Here is a 20,403-nt window from a genome sequence, read left to right as displayed (position 1 = left end):
TAGGTGGGGCTTAACGTCCCAAAACCACGATATGATTATGAGAGACGCCGTAGTGGGGGCTCCGGAAATTTCGACAACCTGGGGTTCTTTAACGTGCACCCAAATCTGAGCACACTGGCCTACAACATTTCCGCCTCCATCGGAAATGCAGCCGCCGCAGCCGGGATTCGAACCCGCGACCTGCGGGTCAGCAGCCGAGTACCTTAGCCACTAGACCACAGCGGCGGGGCATATACATGCAAGGAGTCAAGCATTTTGTAGAGTTGCTGCATCACAGCATCTTCGAATATCGGAATGGCGGGGGAAGTCTTCTGACAGTTGCCTCGATAAAAGTGGCGCACTCTTGGAATTGTGGTTTTCCGAATGCAAGCGTGAATAATCGTTACAGGTTGTACGTTGAGCGCCCCGCTGCGGTGGTCTAGTTGCTCATCTCTTCATCTCATCTCTTCATCTCATCTCTTCATCTCTTCAATTCATCTCTTCAAACCTACACCTTCTCCTGCATTCCTGCCCTAACTGAGCAATGTGTTTATGTGGGTTCGACACTAGCCCCGAATAAAAATGCACTAATCGTCGTTCTATACTCACGCTCCGCTTTGACGACGACCGGGTAACCGAGAAGTCGAGACATGTCTGTTTCGTTCACCACAGACATGGCGTCCACTGCTGTTTCGGCAGGAACAGGTTTGCCCTCTTGCGACAGCGTGTACACAAGAGACATGAGCTGGTCCTTATAGTCCACAGAGAGGTTCACCACCTGCCGAATCACAGACGGTGAGATAATATCGCCGTTGCGTTCAGGTTTGCTGCCGTGACGTACGATGTTAAGTGGGGCAGCAGCGTCGTTAGACTAGATTTGTCGTAGATTGGGGAAGGCGTCGAAACATGCCACAGTCTGAAACTTTTTTTCGTGGCGCGGAAAGAGTTTAAAGGGCGAGGGGGAGTATGAGATTGAGGAAGTTTCAACTCCTTTTATATTTGTGTGTGGCATGTCTGTATCAACATGTGAAATCAAAATATTTCTAGTAGAAGTTTGCTTTGGGTGGATTGGTTCATGGTTAATTTTTTGATGTGCAGCGATATGAAACACACGCACACAGAAACAGCGCCCGTAGTGTCTACTGTATGTTTCTCTGCCCATGTATTTCACATCACTGCATCCCGAATTATTTCTTTCGGAATTGGCTGCTGTGTTAGTTACACGAGATAATGAGTGTCTTCTTTTTTTTTTCTTATTGGCTAAACAAGAGCACACCTTATGCCATAGGAAGCGATAAATACAACGATAAAATTTGTTTAATGTTCGGGGCTCTGCCATTAGGCGACAACGCTAGACAAAGAAAGCAACTCTACATTTCTGCAACAGCTTTTTTAATAAAAATTCCTTGCAGGAATCATGTACAGTGCAACAGCATAAGGCAATTTTACAAGCGCAGCAAGGAAATAGAAGCCCGAACTCTTCGGTCATAAAAATGAAACCCAATAATTGGTATTGTCTATGAAAACACTACATGCAGTTTTACAAATCTCATTCGATATTTCTGGGTATACAAAACAGTAGGTGCGGTTGGTACTACGGAGTCAGATCTCGTTGTAGTATTAACGCGATAGCGTTAGAGAGCTCGTGTCGCAGAAATTTCGCCGTCGGCTTCGGCACTGTTTGTTGTGAGCGAAAAATCAAGAAATAAGCAAAAAAATAAAGAATAAAATTTTTGGTCCCATTGAGGATCAAACCCGGACCGTTCGCAGGTGTTCTACCACAAAACCACGATGTTACTTGCAGCTGCTTTGGAAAAAAACACTACATAAATTCCATTAAGTGGAAGGAGTTTTCTTAACATATTTTGTTCGACGAGTTTCGAGATGAAAACGAGCCCATTTGGCGATTTGTAGGAGCATTTGGGAGGCCATCAAACTGCGTCAGAAAAGGCTTGGATAGTGCAGCCATCGCCACTAAAAACACACAAAGACTTTCAAACAGCTCTAAAAATGAACAACTATGTCCATCTAGCGGAAAACATATCATGTCTTTCCAGAGGCGTTGACCAAGCAAACAGCAAACGCTAGATAATGTGCTGCCGTCTGTGAAGCATTGTAAGACTTTTTTACGCTCCTTCAAGGAAACACCATTTCAAGAAACTACAACACTTGCATAGATTTAGCTTTTCATTCTCACGACACGATCAAAGAAGCGAAGTACTGCAGTTGTCATTTCACTGACCATAAGGCGGTTCTTGTGGTTAGCAGGAAGAGGCCTCCAGAAGAACAAGTCGATCAACTGCCAGATAACTAACGCAAGATGGACGGCAGAATGTGACCATTTACAAATACAAGTGTCACGCCTACACGCAGTTCATAATACAGGACCATGTGACTATATCACTGTGCAATATTTTCATGAACTTGTTAAAAAGGTGCCGTTAAATCGATCAAAGAAAACTTGTACTATTACTATAAATACGTCATGCTTGCGCGCGCGTGTGTGTGTGTGTGTGTGTGTGTGTGTGTGTGTGTGTGTGTGTGTGTGTGTGTGTGTGTGTGTGTGTGTGTGTGTGTGTGTGTGTGTGTGTGTGTGTGTGTGTGTGTGTGTGTGTGTGTGTGTGTGTGTGTGTGTGTGTGTGTGTGTGTGTGTGTGTGTGTGTGTGTGTGTGTGTGTGTGTGTGTGTGTGTGTGTGTGTGTGTGTGTGTGTGTGTGTGTGTGTGTGTGTGTGTGTGTGTGTGTGTGTGTGTGTGTGTGTGTGTGTGTGTGTGTGTGTGTGTGACAAAACATAATAATAAGTATGCACTTAGCGGTTGAAGGGCGCACTAGGGGCCGAATTTCTCTATCGCGTTCACCTCTTCAAGACGAAGCTTAAGGGTACCCCCAATTTTTTTGTGAAAAAAACGCACCATTCTTTTTTTTTCTTGAACGGGAAGTCAAGCTCCGTATCATAGGGATGCATATAAAAAGTCTGATTCGCGCAGCAGTTTCCTTTTTTTTGTATTGTTTTGTTTTTTCATGTTATGAACTAAACTGACCTGGACAGCCATGGACCGGCCCGTGTACCGTCTCCCTCGCCGAGATGAATGCCGCTGGGCGAAGGCTTTTTCGTACACGAATGCCAGGTTCTTCGCAAGCTTCTCAGTGTTGGAATGATTGTAGCGCTCAATGCGCATCACTGCAAGTACGCAGCAAGGCATTAAGAAAACGGGTCACTCAAGCCAACAATGAATTCATTCGTGCAACTGTCAGATACCTTAGAAAATTAATTACGAAGGAAAAAAACAGAGTTGGACATTCTCGAGGCGTTTTATGCACTTCAGGCCTGCATTCAAAACAAAAAAAGAACATCTAACACTAAAAATTTTTGTAAGAGAATATTTAAACCAATCAGTATGTGGCACACACTATCGGCAAAGCTGGCTGATTAGAGGAAAAACACACTTACAAAAGCGAAGTTTTGTGAATTTGGCCCCAGCTGAATATTCTCAAAGTCGCGAAATGTGCATGTCTTAATGACGATTTCTTAACAAACCTGCTTTAGCTAGGATATAGCATGTTCTGCGTCACCGAATGCCCGCCTAAATAAGGCAGGGAGCACCAAGCCACTGAATTTTCAAACGTGCATGAACTAGTTGTCTGTCTTTGCTGCAGTAAGGCCACGCTCACCTATAACATTTTGTTAACTGAAAGAACACTTTTTTTAGTGTTGTCGATCTTGAGAGAGAAGTCACCTTACTTTAGGCACACAAAGCGGCAAGTGTTGAGGTTAACTTCAATTTCTTATTTTTCTAGTTATGCTACCACAAAAAACTCAAATATTTTTTATAAAAAAAAACGAGTTCGCTGACGAAATTCATGGCTTTAAAAGCCTTCTATGAGTAGCTCAGTATCAGCACACTGTGTAACATACCTGTCCGTATCCAGTACTTCATCTGATCATTCAGCGCTTCCAGAGATGGTTCAGACTCGTTGTCCAGGTTTCCAAACGAAGTAAACACCGAGGTTGGCCTGACAATGGCGTCCGGGGGGCTGCGACTCCAATCCGGCAGGATCGTTGATGGTGGCACAAACCACCGGGAGACAGACGTCAGAAACCAATCCGTCTTCCTCGTCGCGGGCGGGCTCGTCGTAAACCACAACAGCGTAGGAGTGTTGGATTCTGCGCTACTTCGCCAACTCCCCAAAGGCGTTCTGTCGCGGCCCTTTTCTGAAGTCCACAAAGGCGATGGACCGGACAAATAGGACGTTTCCGTGTTTTCCGTTGGTAGCATTTCCGTTGTGGCGGCACTCAAAGAGTGGGATGCTGCCCCAACATTGAATGTTTTTTCTATAGGGAGCAGTTCGGTGGTGAAAGATAACAACGTTTCCGGTTTTAATAGTGGGGACGATGTCAGGCTTGACGATAATAACGGCCTCGTTGCTGTTGGCATAGGCGTCAGCTGAGGAGACAGCTTGGAAGACTCGATAACCGGAGGAACAGTCACGATGTCTCTTTCGACAGAAGTTACAACGTGCCGGTATGAATCAACCACAGTGTCGTTTGGTGCAGAAGCGTTTTTCAGGATATCTGTAGAAACGGAAATTTCCACTGTAGTCGGGAACAAAGTTCGCTGCATCGAAGAGTCGGTGCTGAACGCTGATTCCGATTCATTTTCTGAATACGTGTATACGCTCACATCTCCAATGTCTAACGAGGGAACACTCTCTGTCTCCGAGAATGGCTCGTCTAGAAGATGAATGTAGCTGGAGGAAGGCAGGGGTGTCAGGAGGCTCGGGGAAAATGACGTTGTGAGGTCAGGTGCTGGCGTGAGTGCTGTTGTGCTGTCCACGGGAAACGAAGACGTTATCAAGACAGCCTCATCTGAAACTTTTTCTTCAGTGAAAATTGAAGATGGTGATGTCAAACTATTAGAAGACAATGAAAGTGTATTCACGCTGTCGCCGTAGAATGACGGTGTCATAAATTCTGGCTCCGGCGAATGAGTGTTCGCTGTCGTTTCATAAGAAACCAAGGAAGGTCCAGGATACTCTATTGAAGTTCTGGACAGGTACCAACTGTCACTAGGTGTAAAATCTGGAGATGCCAGTTGTGATTCAGTGCCACCGCTAAAATCATGGTGCTCTGGTGATGTACTGGTTTCCAATGTGGGGAATGATTCTCCGGGATCTACGGTAACGGTAGGTGGAGGTGCAATGACGTCACCGTCCTGGCTGTTGTAGCTATTATCTCCTTCTCCTGAGCTCTGCATAAAGGCTTTGGCGAAGCTTTCCGAGTCAGTGGTCCACCTGTGAACTGCATCTTCGGCCATGAGACTTGAACTAATGGGATTGTTTCGAAGCCACAATTCTTCGCCCAGCCCTTCCTCTCTCCTGAGTGCATCTGGAACAACAGAAGCAAGAAATGAGAACACAACATAGCAATAAATTATTTCAATTAGAAATACTACAAAAATAACAATACGGGGTGTTGTGGGCTTGTATACCCTTAACATGGAGGTAGTCTGCTGCGTCACAGAATGACTCAGTTTCATCGCCGTGCACCCTGGTCACAAAGCTTTCGGGAGCCACTAGGGCTCTAATTATGCACACTATGAAAATGAACGTAGTTCGGTTTCTGCCTCATGCGTATAACTAGTGTACTCGCCCACAGGCGGACATCATACAGCGCAATTCGAGCTGCCACTGCTCGGCAAGCCACTGGTTTTTTGCGCACGCAGTAAGCTAACCTTTGCGGCTGTTCAGCCAATGCTTTAGCTGAAGAACACCTTATTATTTCGTGCATCAGAAAGAAGCTTCAATTCGCTAATTTCAGCATTGTTGAGAAATAATACGTTATATGGAGCACAATTTTCAACATATTCAGGATTCGTGCGACTGAATTTTATGAGTACTATAGTGCGTATGTTGTGTTGCTTTTCGGGATGCCGTGCAAACGCAGTTCTTGGCTATGTGATTTTTTCATGGTTTGACTAGCTCATGTTACCTGTGCCTCGGTGCTTTTGTGGCTAATTATTCATTTCATTTTCATTTATTTATACTGTTAGCCCAGAAGTGGGCCGTTACAGGGTGGAAGTACAAACAATTATTTGCAAAAAAGAAGTACCGTACAGATCTCGAGATAATTTCTCGGTTTTCTAATTTATTTTCTAATTGCTGCGATTTTCACGAATTCCAATAAATGCGAAGCATTTCTTAGCGAGCTTCGGTGACCTTTAGCGTATCTATCTATCTATCTATCTATCTATCTATCTATCTATCTACCTATCTATCAATTTAGCCGCTTCCGTTTGGGTGCTCTCATGGTCACCCCCTTACCTTGGTGTGAACCAAAATTAAAATGGGAGGGTAAGGTGATTTGACGAATATGACGCGCTGGTCAAGACATAAATAATGACACAATCCCGTTGCGTACGTAGTCAAACTTCCCGCCAGACAGTGGCACGTACCCACGGGCGGGTATGTGCTGCTGGTATGCCACAGGCAATTGGCACTTATACCCAGGAAAAACGAGAACACAGATGGGCCATTTTAACGCGCGAGCGTTACGAAATACCCGACATTGGTAGCGTTGAACGAATAAATGCAACGAATAACTGTGAGGGTCCCAGCTGGAATCAAACCCAAGCATTCTGCGCAGCAATGAAGCATTTTAACACAGAGCTGCGCCAGGTCTCGGAACTACTTTTAAAATAGACGCTAATCTTCGTGAAACATCAATAGTGGTTGCAGTGCTGCCATCCCAATTTTATAAACGTTACACATGTACTCCTTTAATACAGCTGTCAGGTCGGGTTAACGTCAATTGTGGTTAGTTGCCATGCGCTGAAGTTGATTTGTGTAGCCGTGTTCAGAGCCAGCATCTTCGCGAGCATCAGCGCTTCATACCAGCCTCTGGTGTTGCGAATACGCATGTTCCAGTTGACATCGTTGCGCAACTGCGAAAAACTGGTTATATAAACATGTGCAACTCTTCAACATATTGTCATCGGGAGTGTTTATTTAGGGGTCGTGCGTTTGTAGGAGAGCAGGATCACAATGCACAGGGCGCACAGAATGCCCGACAACAGGGCAACCCAGACTTGGCCCCACAAGAGCGATGGCGTCGTCTTCTTTCATTAGGTGCCATTTCAGCTGCTCCACTGGATAGCTATTTCCACACTCGCGACATTACCCCGGCCTGTAACACTCATGACATTACCCCGGCCTCTGTGACAGCTATGACAAATAGGGCGTATCATTTGTAGGCCTTCAGGCGAGAGGCGTGCAGTATGTCAGTTTTGAGAGTAGTAGTCGAAGATGCCCCGCCGCGGTGGTCTAGTGGCTAAGGTACTCGGCTGCTGACCCGCAGGGCGCGGGTTCGAATCCCGGCTGCGGCGGCTGCATTTCCGATGGAGGCGGAAATGTTGTAGGCCCGTGTGCTCAGATTTGGGTGCACGTTAAAGAACCCCAGGTGGTCTATATTTCCGGAGCCCTCCACTACGGCGTCTCTCATAATCATATAGTGGTTTTGGGACGTTAAACCCCACATATCAATCAAGTAGTAATCGAAGAGTTCAATGATTTGGCTGTCGGAGAAATCATATAGGTGACAGGTGTCACCTGGCACATTACCTGGTAGGGTCCGACGTATCGCGATAGAAGCTTCTAGCTGAAGCCAACACGACGAGATGGGAGCCAGAGTGGAACGAGAGAGCCCGGAGGAAAATCAGCGTCCCTGTGTCGACTATCATACAGGGTCTTTTGTGTAGCCTGGGTCAGTGAGAGCGGAGTGCGGGCTACCGTGTGTGCCATGAGAACTCGGATGATGGCATCTTGAGCGTGTGAAGTCGTTGATGTTGGATCAAATGGAAGCAGAGTATGAAATGGTAACAAAGGATCACGCCCAAAGAGAAGATAAAAGGGTGAGTAGCCGGGAGTTTCGTGGTGAGACGAATTATACGCAAAGGTGACGAACGGGAGGGCAATCTCCCAATCAGTGTCGTCGGAGACGTACATTGAAAGAATGTCTGTCAATGTACGGTTGAGGCGTTTGGTCAGCCCATTGGTCTGGGAATGATAAAACGTGCTAAAGTTATGACTAGTAGCACAAGATCGCAGTAGGTCATCGACCACCCCAGTGAGGAAGCAGCGCCCACGGTCTGTGGGTAGGTGAGGAGCACTACGCTCAAGAATGACGTCGTTTAGGAGGAAATTGGCAACATAGGTCGCGCAACTGGTCGGCAGCGCTCGGGTGATTGCGTGCCAAGCGGCATAATCCGTGGCAGTCTGTTTATTTCCAGTTGTCAAAGTTGCAAAAGGTCCAAGCAAGTCCAATCCCAGTCGATGAAAAGACTTAGCTGGGACTTCGATAGGCTGGAGGCAGCCGGCAGGGGAAGTCGTAGGTTTCTTTCGACGTTGGCAGAGGTCGCAAGCTGCAACGTAGCGATGAATGAAGTGATACAACCCTTTCCAGAAAAACCGTCGTCGAACACGGTCGTAGGTTCGGGTCACGCCTAAGTGTCCTGAAGTTGGGGCGTCCTAAAGCTCTTGAAGGTCGTCTTTGCGAAGATGATGTGGGACGAGGAGTCAAAGTTTTGCGCCCTCTGGGTGTAAACTACGGTGACACCAAACGTTGTCTTGCAGCAATAACATGACGGAAGGGTGGGCACTGTCGGCTTTAAGGCAGTCAATGATAAGAAGTAGTGATGGATCTTACCGTTTTTCATCCACCATGTACAGAAAGTATGTGATAGTGAAAAGACACGTCAGCTTCCAATCCAGTGGAGTAGACTGGTACAACCGGGTGGCGGGATAAGCAGTCGGCATCGCTGTGCAACTGCCAATATTTATACACCACCGAGAACGTGTACTCCTGCAGTCGTAATGCCCAGCGGCCGAGTCTTCCAGTAGGGTCCTTCAGTGTTGACAGCCAGCACAGCGCGTGATGATCAGTGATGACTGAAAACGGGTGTACGGGTACGGATGAACTTAAGCCATGGCCCAGACGAGAGCTAGAAATTCCCGCTCGGTAATGGAATAATTCCTTTCAGACCCTGACAGAAGACGACTAGCATATGCTACAACACGGTTTCTTCCACTATGTACTTGAGCGTGTATAGCCCCAATGCTATGGCTGCTTGCGTCAGTGCAAAGCTCTGTTTGTGCAGCTGGGTCGAAGTAGGCCAGCACTGGGGGCGAAGTGAGAGCGTAAATCATTGATGCGAAGGAATGTGCTTGGTTTGAACCCCCGGAAAAAGCCACGTCCTTTTTGAGAAGATCCGAGAGGGGTCGAGCAATATCCGCGAAGTTGGCGACAAAGCGGCGGAAGTATGAGCAGAGCCGCAAGAAGCTGTGGACCTCTTTTGTTGAACGCAGAATGGGGAACTCACAAACAGCGTGGACTTTGTCGGGGTCGGGTTGGGCTCCAGTAGCTTCGACAAGGTGGCCAAGTAGATTGTTTTGACGGCACTCAAAATTGCACTTAGACGAATTCAGGTGGAGGCCAGCATGGCGAAATACGTCAAGAATGGCCGACAGACGCAAGAGGTGGCTCTCAAACGCGGGCGAAAACACGATGACATCGTCCATATAACAAAGGCAGGTTGACCATCTAAAACTGCGTAGGAGAGAGTCCATCATGTGTTCGAAAGTTAAAGGAGCATTACACAACTCAAACAGCATGACCCTAAGTTAGTGAAGGCCATCGGGTGTGATTGACGCAGTCTTGTCGCGGTCATGGTCATCTAATGAAATCTGCCACTATCCGGATCGAAGATCGAGTGACGAAAAATACTTGGCACCATAGAGGGAGGCGAGCGCGTCGTCAATTCAAGGCAGGGGATAGACATCCTCTTTAGTGATTCAATTCATATGGCGATAGTTGACGCAAAAGCGCCAGCTGTTGTCTTTTTTCTTAATTGTCACCATATGTCCATGGGCTAGATGAAGGCTCTATAACGTCTTTTTCGAGCATGTTCTCTACCTCCTTCTGAATTACTTCGCGCTGAGCATGCGACACTCGGTAGGGGCGTTCGTGAATGCGACTGACGTCGCCGGTGTCGATACGGTGGGCTACGACACTTGTGTGGCCCAGTTGACGGTCGTCAATGTCAAAAATATTAATGTAGGAAAGTGAAACACTACGCAGGGCTTCAACTTGGGAAAAGAAGAGGTCCCTGTACATAATTTTGTCCAGGAATGTCTTATTGAGCGCTTTTGTGACATGTTTGCAAGGAAGAAATTGTGCATTCTTCGACAGTTGAAAGCTCTGCTAGCGAGATGCCTTGCCGAAGAACTTGGACTGACATGGCGAAGATTAGAACAGGAAGCAGCGTCTTGTTGGTGACAGGCACAACAGTATGTGGAGGGGCTATGTCGCGGGAAAGAGTAAGGTCAATGAGGGGAGCTACCAGGTAGTCGCCATCAGAGATTGACGAAAAGGCGACATAGGGACGTACACAGCAGCCTGAGATGGAAGTCGTAGAAACTCCATAGACCGGGGCCGCGTGCAACTTGCAGGAGGGGCATCGTCCTACAAAGGCATCATCATCATCATCATCATCATTATCATCAGCCTGACTGCGTCCACTGCAGGACAAAGGCCTCTCCCATGTTTCGCCAGTTAACTCGGTCCTGTGCTTTCTGCTGCCAATTTATACCCGCAAACTTCTTAATCTCATCTGCCCACCTAACCTTCCATCTCTCCCTAACCCGCTTGCCTTGCCCCGCCGCGGTGGTCTAGTGGCTAAGGTACTCGGCTGCTGACCCGCAGGTCACGGGTTCGAATCCCGGCTGCGGCGGCTACATTTCCGATGGAGGCGGAAATGTTGTAGGCCCGTGTGCTCAGATTTGGGTGCACGTTAAAGAACCCCAGGTGGTCGAAATCTCTGGAGCCCTCCACTACGGCGTCTCTCATAATCATATGGTGGTTTTGGGACGTTAAACCCCACATATCAATCAATCAATCATTAACCCGCTTGCCTTCTCTGGGAATCCAGTTAGTTACCCTTATTTACCAGCGGTTATCCTGTCTATGCGCTGGCCCATATCCCGGCCCATATCCATTTCCTCTTCTCGATTTCAACTATGATATCCTTAACCCCCGTTTGTTCTCTAATCCACTCTGCTCTCTTCTTGTCTCTTAAGGTTACACCTACCATTTTTCTTTCCATTGCTCGCTGCGTGGTCCTCTGTTTAAGCTGAACCCTCTTTGTAAGCCTCCAGGTTTCTGCTCCGTAGCTAAGTACCGGCAAGACACAGCTGGTATATATACATTCCTCTTGAGGGATAGTGCCAGTCTACCTGTCATAATTTGAGAATGCTTGCCAAATGTGCTCCACCCTATTCTTATTCTTCTAGTTACTTCAATCTCATGGTTTGGCTCCATGGTTATTACCTGCCATAAGTAGACATAGTCTTTTACAACTTGAAGTGGTTTATTACCTATCTCGAAGAGCTGCTCTCTTCCAAGGTTGTTGTACATTACTTTCGTTTTCTGCAGATTAATTTTAAGATCCATCTTTTTGCTCTCATTGTCTAAATCCGTAATCATGAGTTGAAGTTCATCCCCTGAGTTACTCAGCAATGCAATATCATCGGCGAAGCGCAGATTACTAAGGTACTCTTCATTAACTCTTATCTCAAACTGTTCCCACTCAAGGCCTCTGAAAACCTCCCATAAGCACGCGGTAAATAGCATTGGGGAGATTGTATCCCCCTGCCTTACACCCTTCTTGATTGTTATTCTGTTGCTTTCTTTATGAAGCACTATGGTAGCAGTTGATCCCCTGTAGATTTCTTCCAATATGTTTATATATGCTTCATCAACGCCCTGATTCCGTAGTGTCTGCATGACTGCTGATATTTCTACTGAATGAAACGCCTTCTCGTAGTCTATGAAGGCTATGTATAGGGGCTAGCTATATTCTGAGCATTTCTCTATTACCTGATTGATAGTATGAATGTTGTTGATTGTTGAATAGCCTGTTCGAAATCCTGCTTGTTCCGTTGGTTGATTGAATTCTAATGTTTTCTTAACTCTGTTAGCAATTACCTTTGTAAATAGCTTCTATACTACGGAGAGCAAGCTGATCGGCCTGTAATTCTTCAAGTCCTTGCCATCTCCTTTCTTATGAATTAGGATGATGCTAGCATCCTTCCAAGACTCTGGTACTCCTCCCATCAGGAGACACCTCGTAAACAGGGTGGCTAGTTTTTCTAACACAATCTGTCCTCCGTCTTTTAGCGGATCTGATGTTACCTGATCTTCACCAGCAGCTTTACTTCTTTGCATGCTCTCCAAGGCTTTTCTGACTTATTCTATCATTACTGGTGGGGTGTCATCTGGGTTACTGCTAGTTCTTATAGTATTAAAGTCGTGGTTGTCCCGGCTACTGTACAGATCTCTGTAAAACTCCTCTGCTATTTTAACTATCCTATCCATATTGGTAGTTATCTTGCCTTCTTTGTCCCTTAGTGCATACATACGAATTTTCCCTATTCCAGGTTTCCTCTTCACTGCTTTGACGCTTCTTCCGTTTTTCAAAGCGTGTTCGATTCACTCCATGTTATAACTTCTTACATCGGATACCTTACGCTTATTATTCAACTTCGAAAGCTCTGCCAGTTCTATTTTGTCTGTTGTACTTGAGACTTTCATGCTTTGACGCTTCTTAATGAGAATCTTCGTTTCCTGGAAAAGCTTGCCAGTGTCCTGTCTAACTGCCGTGCCTCCAACTTCCACTGCACACTCCGTAATGATACTCGTCAGACTAGCATTCATTGTATCCACGCTAAGGTTGGTTTCCTTAATAAGAGCCGAGTACCTGTTCTGAAGCGAAACTGAATTCCTGTACTTTCCCTCTCAGTGCTAGCTCCATGATTGGCTTCTTGCGTATCAGTCTCTGTCGTTCCCTCTCCAAGTCTAGGTGATTTCGAGACCGTACCATTCTATGGTCACTGCATCGTACCTTGCCAACTACTTCCACATCCTGCACGATTCCTGGGTGTGCAGTCATTATAAAGTCTATTTCGTTCTTGTTTTCGCCATTAGGGCTTCTCCATGTCCACTTACGGTTTCCTCGTTTTCGGTAGAAGGTATTCAAAATTCGTAAATTATTGCGTTCTGCGAATTCTCCTAGTACCTCTCCTGTGGCATTTCTAGTAACGATGCCATAATCTTCTACTGCCTGGTCTCCAGCCTGGTTCTTCCCTACCTTCGCATTAAAGTCTCCCATCATTATATTATACTGTGTTTTTACCTTGCTCATTGTCAATTTAACATCTTCATAAAAGCTTTCAACTGAAGCGTCATCATGGCTGGATATAGGCGTGTAAGCCTGTACCACTTTCATCTTGTATCTCTTATTGAGTTTAATTACGATACCTACCACCCTTTCATTAATGCTATAGTATTCCTACAAAGGCAACTTGAGCCTTAAAACTTCGAATGAACAATCGATGAGGGCAGAGTGACTGGTCAAGAAATCAATGCCAAGGATAACATTGTGTGGGCAAGCGGCAAAAACAGCAAAGAGTACTGAAGTTTTGTGGCCAGCAACAGTAACACAGGCAGTGCACATACCAAGGACTGGTGTTCGGCTTCCGTTAGCTACGCGCACTGTTTGAAACACAGCAGGTGTCAGGACCTTCTTGAGGCGGCATCGAAGCTTAGAACTCATCACAAATAAATGAGCGTCATTCAGTGCTGTTACGGCCAGGCCATCGATTGGGACAGAAAGTTAATTTCGTTTCGGATTAGGCGGTCGGTAGACGGTTTCGGGGGCTCGTCGGCAGTGCAGCGCCACCTCCAGGAGCTCCACTTGTTAGTTTTCCGGGAAGTGACTAGAATGAGCCGGCGACGGAAAGCGAGTGTGCCGAGGAGAACGTGACTGGCGACCCTGAGGTGACGGCGGCCGTTTGGAGAAGTTGCTCTGAGCGACAATGTCCGCGTAGGTAGGTTGAGATCCAGTAAATGAGCGGCTTGGTGCAATGTTCTGACGGTGGTCATCGGGGGAGTATGGTCTAGAGCACTGTCTGCGATCCTGACTGCGGTCACTTGAAAATTTTGGTTGAGAAGACCATTTGTTACGGCAATTACGGGAAATGTGTCCAACGCGAGAACAAGAAAAACAAATTGGTCGATCGTCATTGGTGCGCAAGATGGATTGCGGTATCGCTGAGGAAATCGTGAAACCGAAGAGGATGCGGCAATAAGTGGGGCAGCGTTGTGGTCATCGTTGTGGGCGGGAGTTCATATGTGCTGGGGCGCAAGACGAGTGGATGGGTAAGGTAGCACGCCCATGTTGAAAAATTCTTGCTGGATGACGGCTGGAATTAGTGAAACGGTTGCCAAGTGGTCTTGCGCAGGGGGCGTACAGGTAACAGGGGCCATGGCTTCTAGATCCAGGAGAACAATCCATGTGATGGTTGAATTCGCGTTTGGGCATGGCGGCGCAGGATCTTCGCCCGAGGAAGTCACAGCGGTGTTTTGAAGGCGGTTGAAGCGCTGAGTAATCCGCCTGCTTTCAGCTTGCTCAAAGCGCCGACATTCGGTGATGATGGCGTCAACCGTGGCACAATTCTTACACATGAGGATGTTGAAGGCGTCGACAGCTATGCCCTTCAACACATTGTTGACCTTGTCTGCCTCTGAGATGTCTTTGTCGGACTTGCGGCGCAGGGCGAGTACGTCTTGAATGTACACGACGTAAGATTCAGTATTGATTGAACACGCGAAGTGAGTTCCTGTCTGGCTGCCATTTGTCGAGCAAGAGACCGGCCAAACAAATCGCGAAGCTTGTGTTCGCACACGTCCCAGCTGGTAAAGTCTCCCTCGTGGGTCTCATACTACGCGCGTGCCGTACCCCACAGGTAGAAAAGGATATTGGCAAGCATAAGCGTCTCAACCCCCCTGTAGTGCTTGCTCACGCGCTCGTATAAGGCGAGCCATTCGTCGACGTGAGTTTTGTCCGTTCCGCAAAATGTGCCGGGGTCGAGAAGATGCAAAGGAATCACAGGTGACGGAGCAGGCGTGGACTGGATGGAGGGCTCACTGCATTCACGCATCGTGGCTGGACGAAGGGGACGTCCGCTACGGAGATCCAGAGTCGGGACGTTACCCGGCACCTCCACCAAAAAGATGTTACGTGGAGTATTTATTTAGGGGTCGTGAGTCTATAGGAGAGCGGGATCACAGTGCACAGGGCGCACAGAATGCCAGATAACAGGGCAACCCAGGCTGAGCCCCACAACACCAATGTCGTCGTCTTCTTTCATTAGGTGCCATTTCAGCTGCTTCACTGGAGAGGTATTTTCCCACCCGTGACAATATGCCTGTGCGTGAAAGATTTGCGCATATATTTAGTGTCACATCATGATGTGTCGATGAATAAAAAAATTTTAACACGCAGTCACCTTCGCTCCGCATGCTTCGCATAACGTCGATTCCCAGGTACGAGGGATTTGCCAAATTTTTACCGGTGAAAAGAAGTAACCGATGCTATATAAAAGCACTAACATCTCCTAAATATATAGGTTAAAAAGTCTACAGGATGAAGTAGTCATGTGGTGCTGTGTTCTCATTTTCTTTACGACATCCTTACATTTACGAAGATTATCAGGTGAGAGTTTCCAGTTTTCCATTTGAGCATAAAGCAGAGTGGAGAATACGATAAAAACAACGCGCTAGTCAACCCAATCAAGCACGCTGCTAATATTAACAACAAGTTCAAGAAGTCGGATCACTGACGTGTCTATGGGGATCCGTCATTGTGGTCCTTTGACAGACGCCGCAATAGGAAGAGAGCGAAAGTGGAAGTGAGCCATGATTGCGTGCTCCTAGGTCATTCACTCGAGCACCAAACGCACATGTCACGTGCGTTGTGCGCCGCTTGTCCGGGTGCGCCCACTCTTTCCTCCATTTTTATATTTCTTTTTCTGCTTGGATTCCTGCTTGTCTCCGAAGCTGTCGATTCAGCTGCGCCGTTAAGCTGCGTATTAGGAAGATCAACAACGTTGTTCCACATGCGCACAATAATAGCTCAGCTGTTAAAACATAGGAAACGTTAAAATATCAGCATCGACGATGGCTACGTTAGAAAAGGTGAGTAATGGTGCCGTAGCTGAGAAATTCGTCCGTGCAAAAGATAGGCAATGTGTTGTGAAAACTTCATTGGAGTATTATGGAAGACATTTAAGGCGAAAGCCTCAGATGCCTAGCGGAGCCCTGCGTCCGCATTTCTCGTCGGTTCCAGAAGAGTTTTGCGAAAATAAATCGTCCTCCCATTGTGTAATATCTATGACTTTATCACGACTTCTCAAATAAGCAAATATGACGTCAACTTTGTCTCAGAATGACGTCACATGACGTAATCGAATGACATCGCCGCTTGTTTAACGGTGGGCAGATAATAAAAGCAGTGCAAAACTAGGTGAGGTTCCCCCGATGCTGAAGCCAAGTTAAAGCCATGTTCCATGCAGAATGCTTCCGTTCGAACTGTGGTGGGACAGGAACAGTATAATCACTGAGAACAAGAATAAGGCGGCGTTCTCGTTCTAGTCGTTTCAGGTGAGTGTAAAAGGAACTCCTGGAGTCCTTGACCTTATGGTGTTCCCAGCAACGACAATATAGCCTGGTGCCTGACCGACTACTGAAATATCTAAACAAGATGTTCCATTTCCCCCTAGACCTTTGGAGCTTGAGTGAAGCTGAGGGCACTGTTATCGTGATTACAGCAGACAGCGAGAGAGAAAACAAGTTTGTGGGACAGGAGAGAGTGGTAAATCTTAGCACAGAACTAAAAATATTAGGCGTGATGCCACTGTAGCACGTGGTAAGCATTTAGGCAAAGCATTTCGCACGTGATGGGGTGGCATCATGAACAGATCCGGAAATCATACAAATACTACCTGATTGCTGCTGTGTGCACTAAGCCGAAAAACTAATGGTGAAGGTGTCCCTATTCCTCATGAATACCTAGTAGACGACAAAGATATCATATCAATTGTCAATACCCGCACTGAAGAAACTACAACCTTACATCTGAAGATTATTAGTCGCAGAAACATCTATCAAGACCCTATATAAGCGATCCTGTAAGCCACGAATTCACAGTCACACGAGTGACTAGGCGCAGTAAGCCAGTATGTGTCACTTCGATATTTCGACCCGAGAAAGAGAAGTGACTATTACCTGATGTTGACCACACGACAGTGAATTAAATAGTTAAAATCTGCCGAAATATCTGCCTGCGCAGTGAAATATTTCCTATTGTGTGAGCGAAAAAGTCGCTAAACTTCTGTCCAACGCATGAAATTTTATCGAAACATAGCGCATTCATTCCCATCGGAAACGTAATTTTCACTACTTTTATCTGCCCACAGTTAGCGTACCTGTCATGACGAATGCTCCACACAGTAACACCAACGCCAGGGCCGCTCCGCGTAGCATCGGGCGCCCCATGGCGTCCATAGGGGACGCAACGGGGCAAGCGCAGAAGACCAGGCAGATGCGCACTCTCGGGTTGTGACCGGTGACAGCGGAGGCCGCCAAGCTGAAGAGAGCTCTGCGCTGGGCCTCCGATTGTGCTGCGCGCTACGAACCCGGACGTTCATTGCGGCTCTGAATGCGCTTCCCGGGAAAAAACCGCAAAGCCCACCGCGCCGTCAAAGGCACGGCGCCGGCCAGCGGTCACCCGTGGTCGTCCGCTGCTGCCTCTGTACCGCTGCTCGTCACCCACGCCGTCTCCCTCCACTAACACCAAGTGCGTGATGTCGTCGGCCCCTGGGCTGTGTTTGTACACAGAGAGCAAAACGTTGTCTACTTAACATTGTCTAAACTTGCTCAAATGCTTCTGGAATGCGTATTCAGTCAATACCATGCATCCGATGCTCATTACATCGCAGTGTCGTAGGATGCATATCGTCGACACGGTTTGTAACAACATTAAAGAGAGACATTGGTGAATTGGAAGCATATGGGACATCAGGTTTAGCAAAATTAAAGTTTTCTACTTCACAAGGTTGCCACAACACGGCTTAAAGGCATACTGGTTGTCAAAAGTTCATATTGAAAACCGTGCAACAACACGAGGACGAAGAAGAAAACAACGGTTGAGCGCCTTTCCCGTTGTTTCTTCCTTCTTCGTTCTCGTGTTGCACTGTCCTGAGGATGAGTACCAACGAACTTGTCCAAATCTCTCTTCTCCTAGCCGTCAAAAGTTCCCAGACCGCTATCGTGTGTAATCCTACGGCGGGACGTACTGGAAACTTACGACCACCCTTTTGCGTACGAGTGACTCACAAGCCAATTAAAAAAAAAATGTGGTTCTACTTACATTGCAAGAGGCAGGTGACTACTACTTCAAGAGAAAATTTTAAACTGGAATGTACATTGCTTTGGCTAATTATTTTATTAAGTAAAATAGCATTCCATCCGTATAATTTTCTACAATTAAATATCACCGACACGGCATTCAACAAAGTGGGTTTCACTTTAACATAGCTGAATTTCGTTTCGAAATTGCAGACACAGCCAAGAACATAAATTGTCTTTGTGATAGCAAACGTAACAGAAAGTGCTTCGCTTCACGCAGAAGCACTCACAGCCAATAAAATAAATTGAAACACTAACCTGCGTCTTGGCATGACACTAAGAATTCGTCCCAGTGACGGATGAACCGACAAGGTCGTGTACTATCTCACCGTCATTTTTAGCAGCAAGGTCTGAGTGAATGTTATCAACTTTTTTCGCAATTAATTTTAACTCTCCCAGGTGGTCAAGCTTGTTAGCGTTTACGGTGAAACCATGTCGGCCTACACACCAGGTGGTCACTAGGGGGGTAAACATGAGCTCATAGCGTCCGTCCAGACCGCGCATCGAGCGTGCCGTAGGTGCGCGTTTGTGGTATGATGCACAGTATAGTGTCCATGGCAACAGGTCACATGATCAGACCCCCACTAGGGCGTCGTTGCTTGCGGGCGCGAATTTCGTGGCAACACCTTCATGTGCCTTCCTGTCCGCGTTGCCAGAACAAGTGCTTTGATCACGCGGCTATACGAACAGTGTCATAGTTTCCTGACACGTATTTGTCTATAATTCATGCTTTTGTCTTCAGACGACTCTGTGATAATGTTTGGTGGACATCATATCACTAAATTTCACAGCACTCATCGTTATGGAAACGCACGCAGGCAAGCAGCTCATACGTATACAAGTGTGCCCGTCACTTTTTCAGTGTTGCATGCTGCAAAAAGCCATGTTCATGTATGTTATTGATAAACGGCTCGTCATCTACCCTTGAAGATTAGCGCTGATTGCATTGCCTTGTTAGGTAAAAGGGCGCGTGTTTTATTCACGACCATGGCGTGCGGATCAGTGTTACGGCTCGAGGTGAAAGACCGCCCGCTCGGGTGCAAAATAAACAAAAAACAAAAAAGAGACAAACAAATGTATGAATATGCAGTACGTAAATGAATAAAAGCTGAAGAACTCAGCTAGTCAAGGTAAATACACAAGACATAACTCACACTGCACCGCGTCTCGCAATCCTAATATCAGTTTCAAATCGAATCAAATCGAGTTAGTTTTCATCCTGTTGTACTGAAAGAAAGACTGCGAAAAAAAAACTGTCTTTCGAACAGCTTCTCTAGTTCATGGCCCCAATTTCGCTCATAAAACCATGACATTTATTGGGGAAAATGTTCATTATAAACGTCACAAAGCCCTGCTCGAAAACATAATTTTAAGTAAACACGTGAGCTGCCTTTTTATCTCCTATTGGCTGGACGCTCATTATTGCAGCGTACGTAAACACTAGCCTGCCCAGCTAGTAATCTTTTTAAGGAAGCACCGTGCCCGTCCGTACCCGTTGATTGTTTCCGCGCCTGGCATGGCAAGGACGCCACGTACTTCCGCACTGGTATCCGGTGCTTTGTCTTGTTCTTGCTCAAAAACGTTGCGTTTTATGTCGGGCTAGGTGGATTATTTGTTCAGCAACTGCCCCCTCTCTTTGTTTGTTTTTTGTTTTTAGAATATAAGCGAAGGCACCACAAACTTTGCACATGTTACTCGCATACCATTGTACTTAAATGCTCTGAAAAAAAGATTCATACAGGTTAACTTTGAACGCGCTTTTCGGAAGCACTCAGAATAAACATTTGGCAGGCCATATAAGTATTCTCGATTGAAACATAAAAATTTGAGGATAAGTAGTGCACGCGGGTTTATTTCAAGCTTATACAGTTCGTGCCATATTGATGTATTTTGGCTCTAACGATTCAACCAAGGACAACTTTGCATTCAGCGGCCAGATTTCCAGCGACATGACGCGGATGTCCCGAGCATTTACTCGTGGAAGTAGTTACACTTAAAAAATGGTGTCATGTTTGAGTAGGTGAACACTTTAACATTACGGTGTTCTTATTAGAAGAAAAAAAAAGCA

At 46.5% G+C, this 20,403-nt stretch overlaps 1 protein-coding gene across 1 annotated transcript in view; it reads right to left on the bottom strand.

The window, feature by feature from the left end:
- The window catches only part of LOC119169555 (uncharacterized), a 59,982-nt gene extending 41,170 nt beyond the window's left edge, over positions 1-18,812 (bottom strand). The window contains exons 1-5 of the mRNA XM_075876405.1: positions 18,594-18,812; positions 17,354-17,749; positions 3,894-5,363; positions 3,019-3,158; positions 589-757 (exon numbers count right to left, since the gene is read on the bottom strand). Coding sequence (XP_075732520.1) covers positions 589-757; positions 3,019-3,158; positions 3,894-5,363; positions 17,354-17,432 — 1,858 coding nt within the window. The 5' untranslated portion in view covers positions 17,433-17,749; positions 18,594-18,812. The remainder of the gene's footprint in view (positions 1-588; positions 758-3,018; positions 3,159-3,893; positions 5,364-17,353; positions 17,750-18,593) is intronic.
- Positions 18,813-20,403: the final 1,591 nt, after the last annotated feature.

Source organism: Rhipicephalus microplus, chromosome 2 (genome assembly GCF_043290135.1).
Source record: "Rhipicephalus microplus isolate Deutch F79 chromosome 2, USDA_Rmic, whole genome shotgun sequence".
NCBI classification, from domain to species: Eukaryota; Metazoa; Arthropoda; class Arachnida; order Ixodida; family Ixodidae; genus Rhipicephalus; species Rhipicephalus microplus.
The sequence above is the reverse complement of the archived record's forward strand: the minus strand, read 5'-3'. Positions and strand labels throughout refer to the sequence as shown.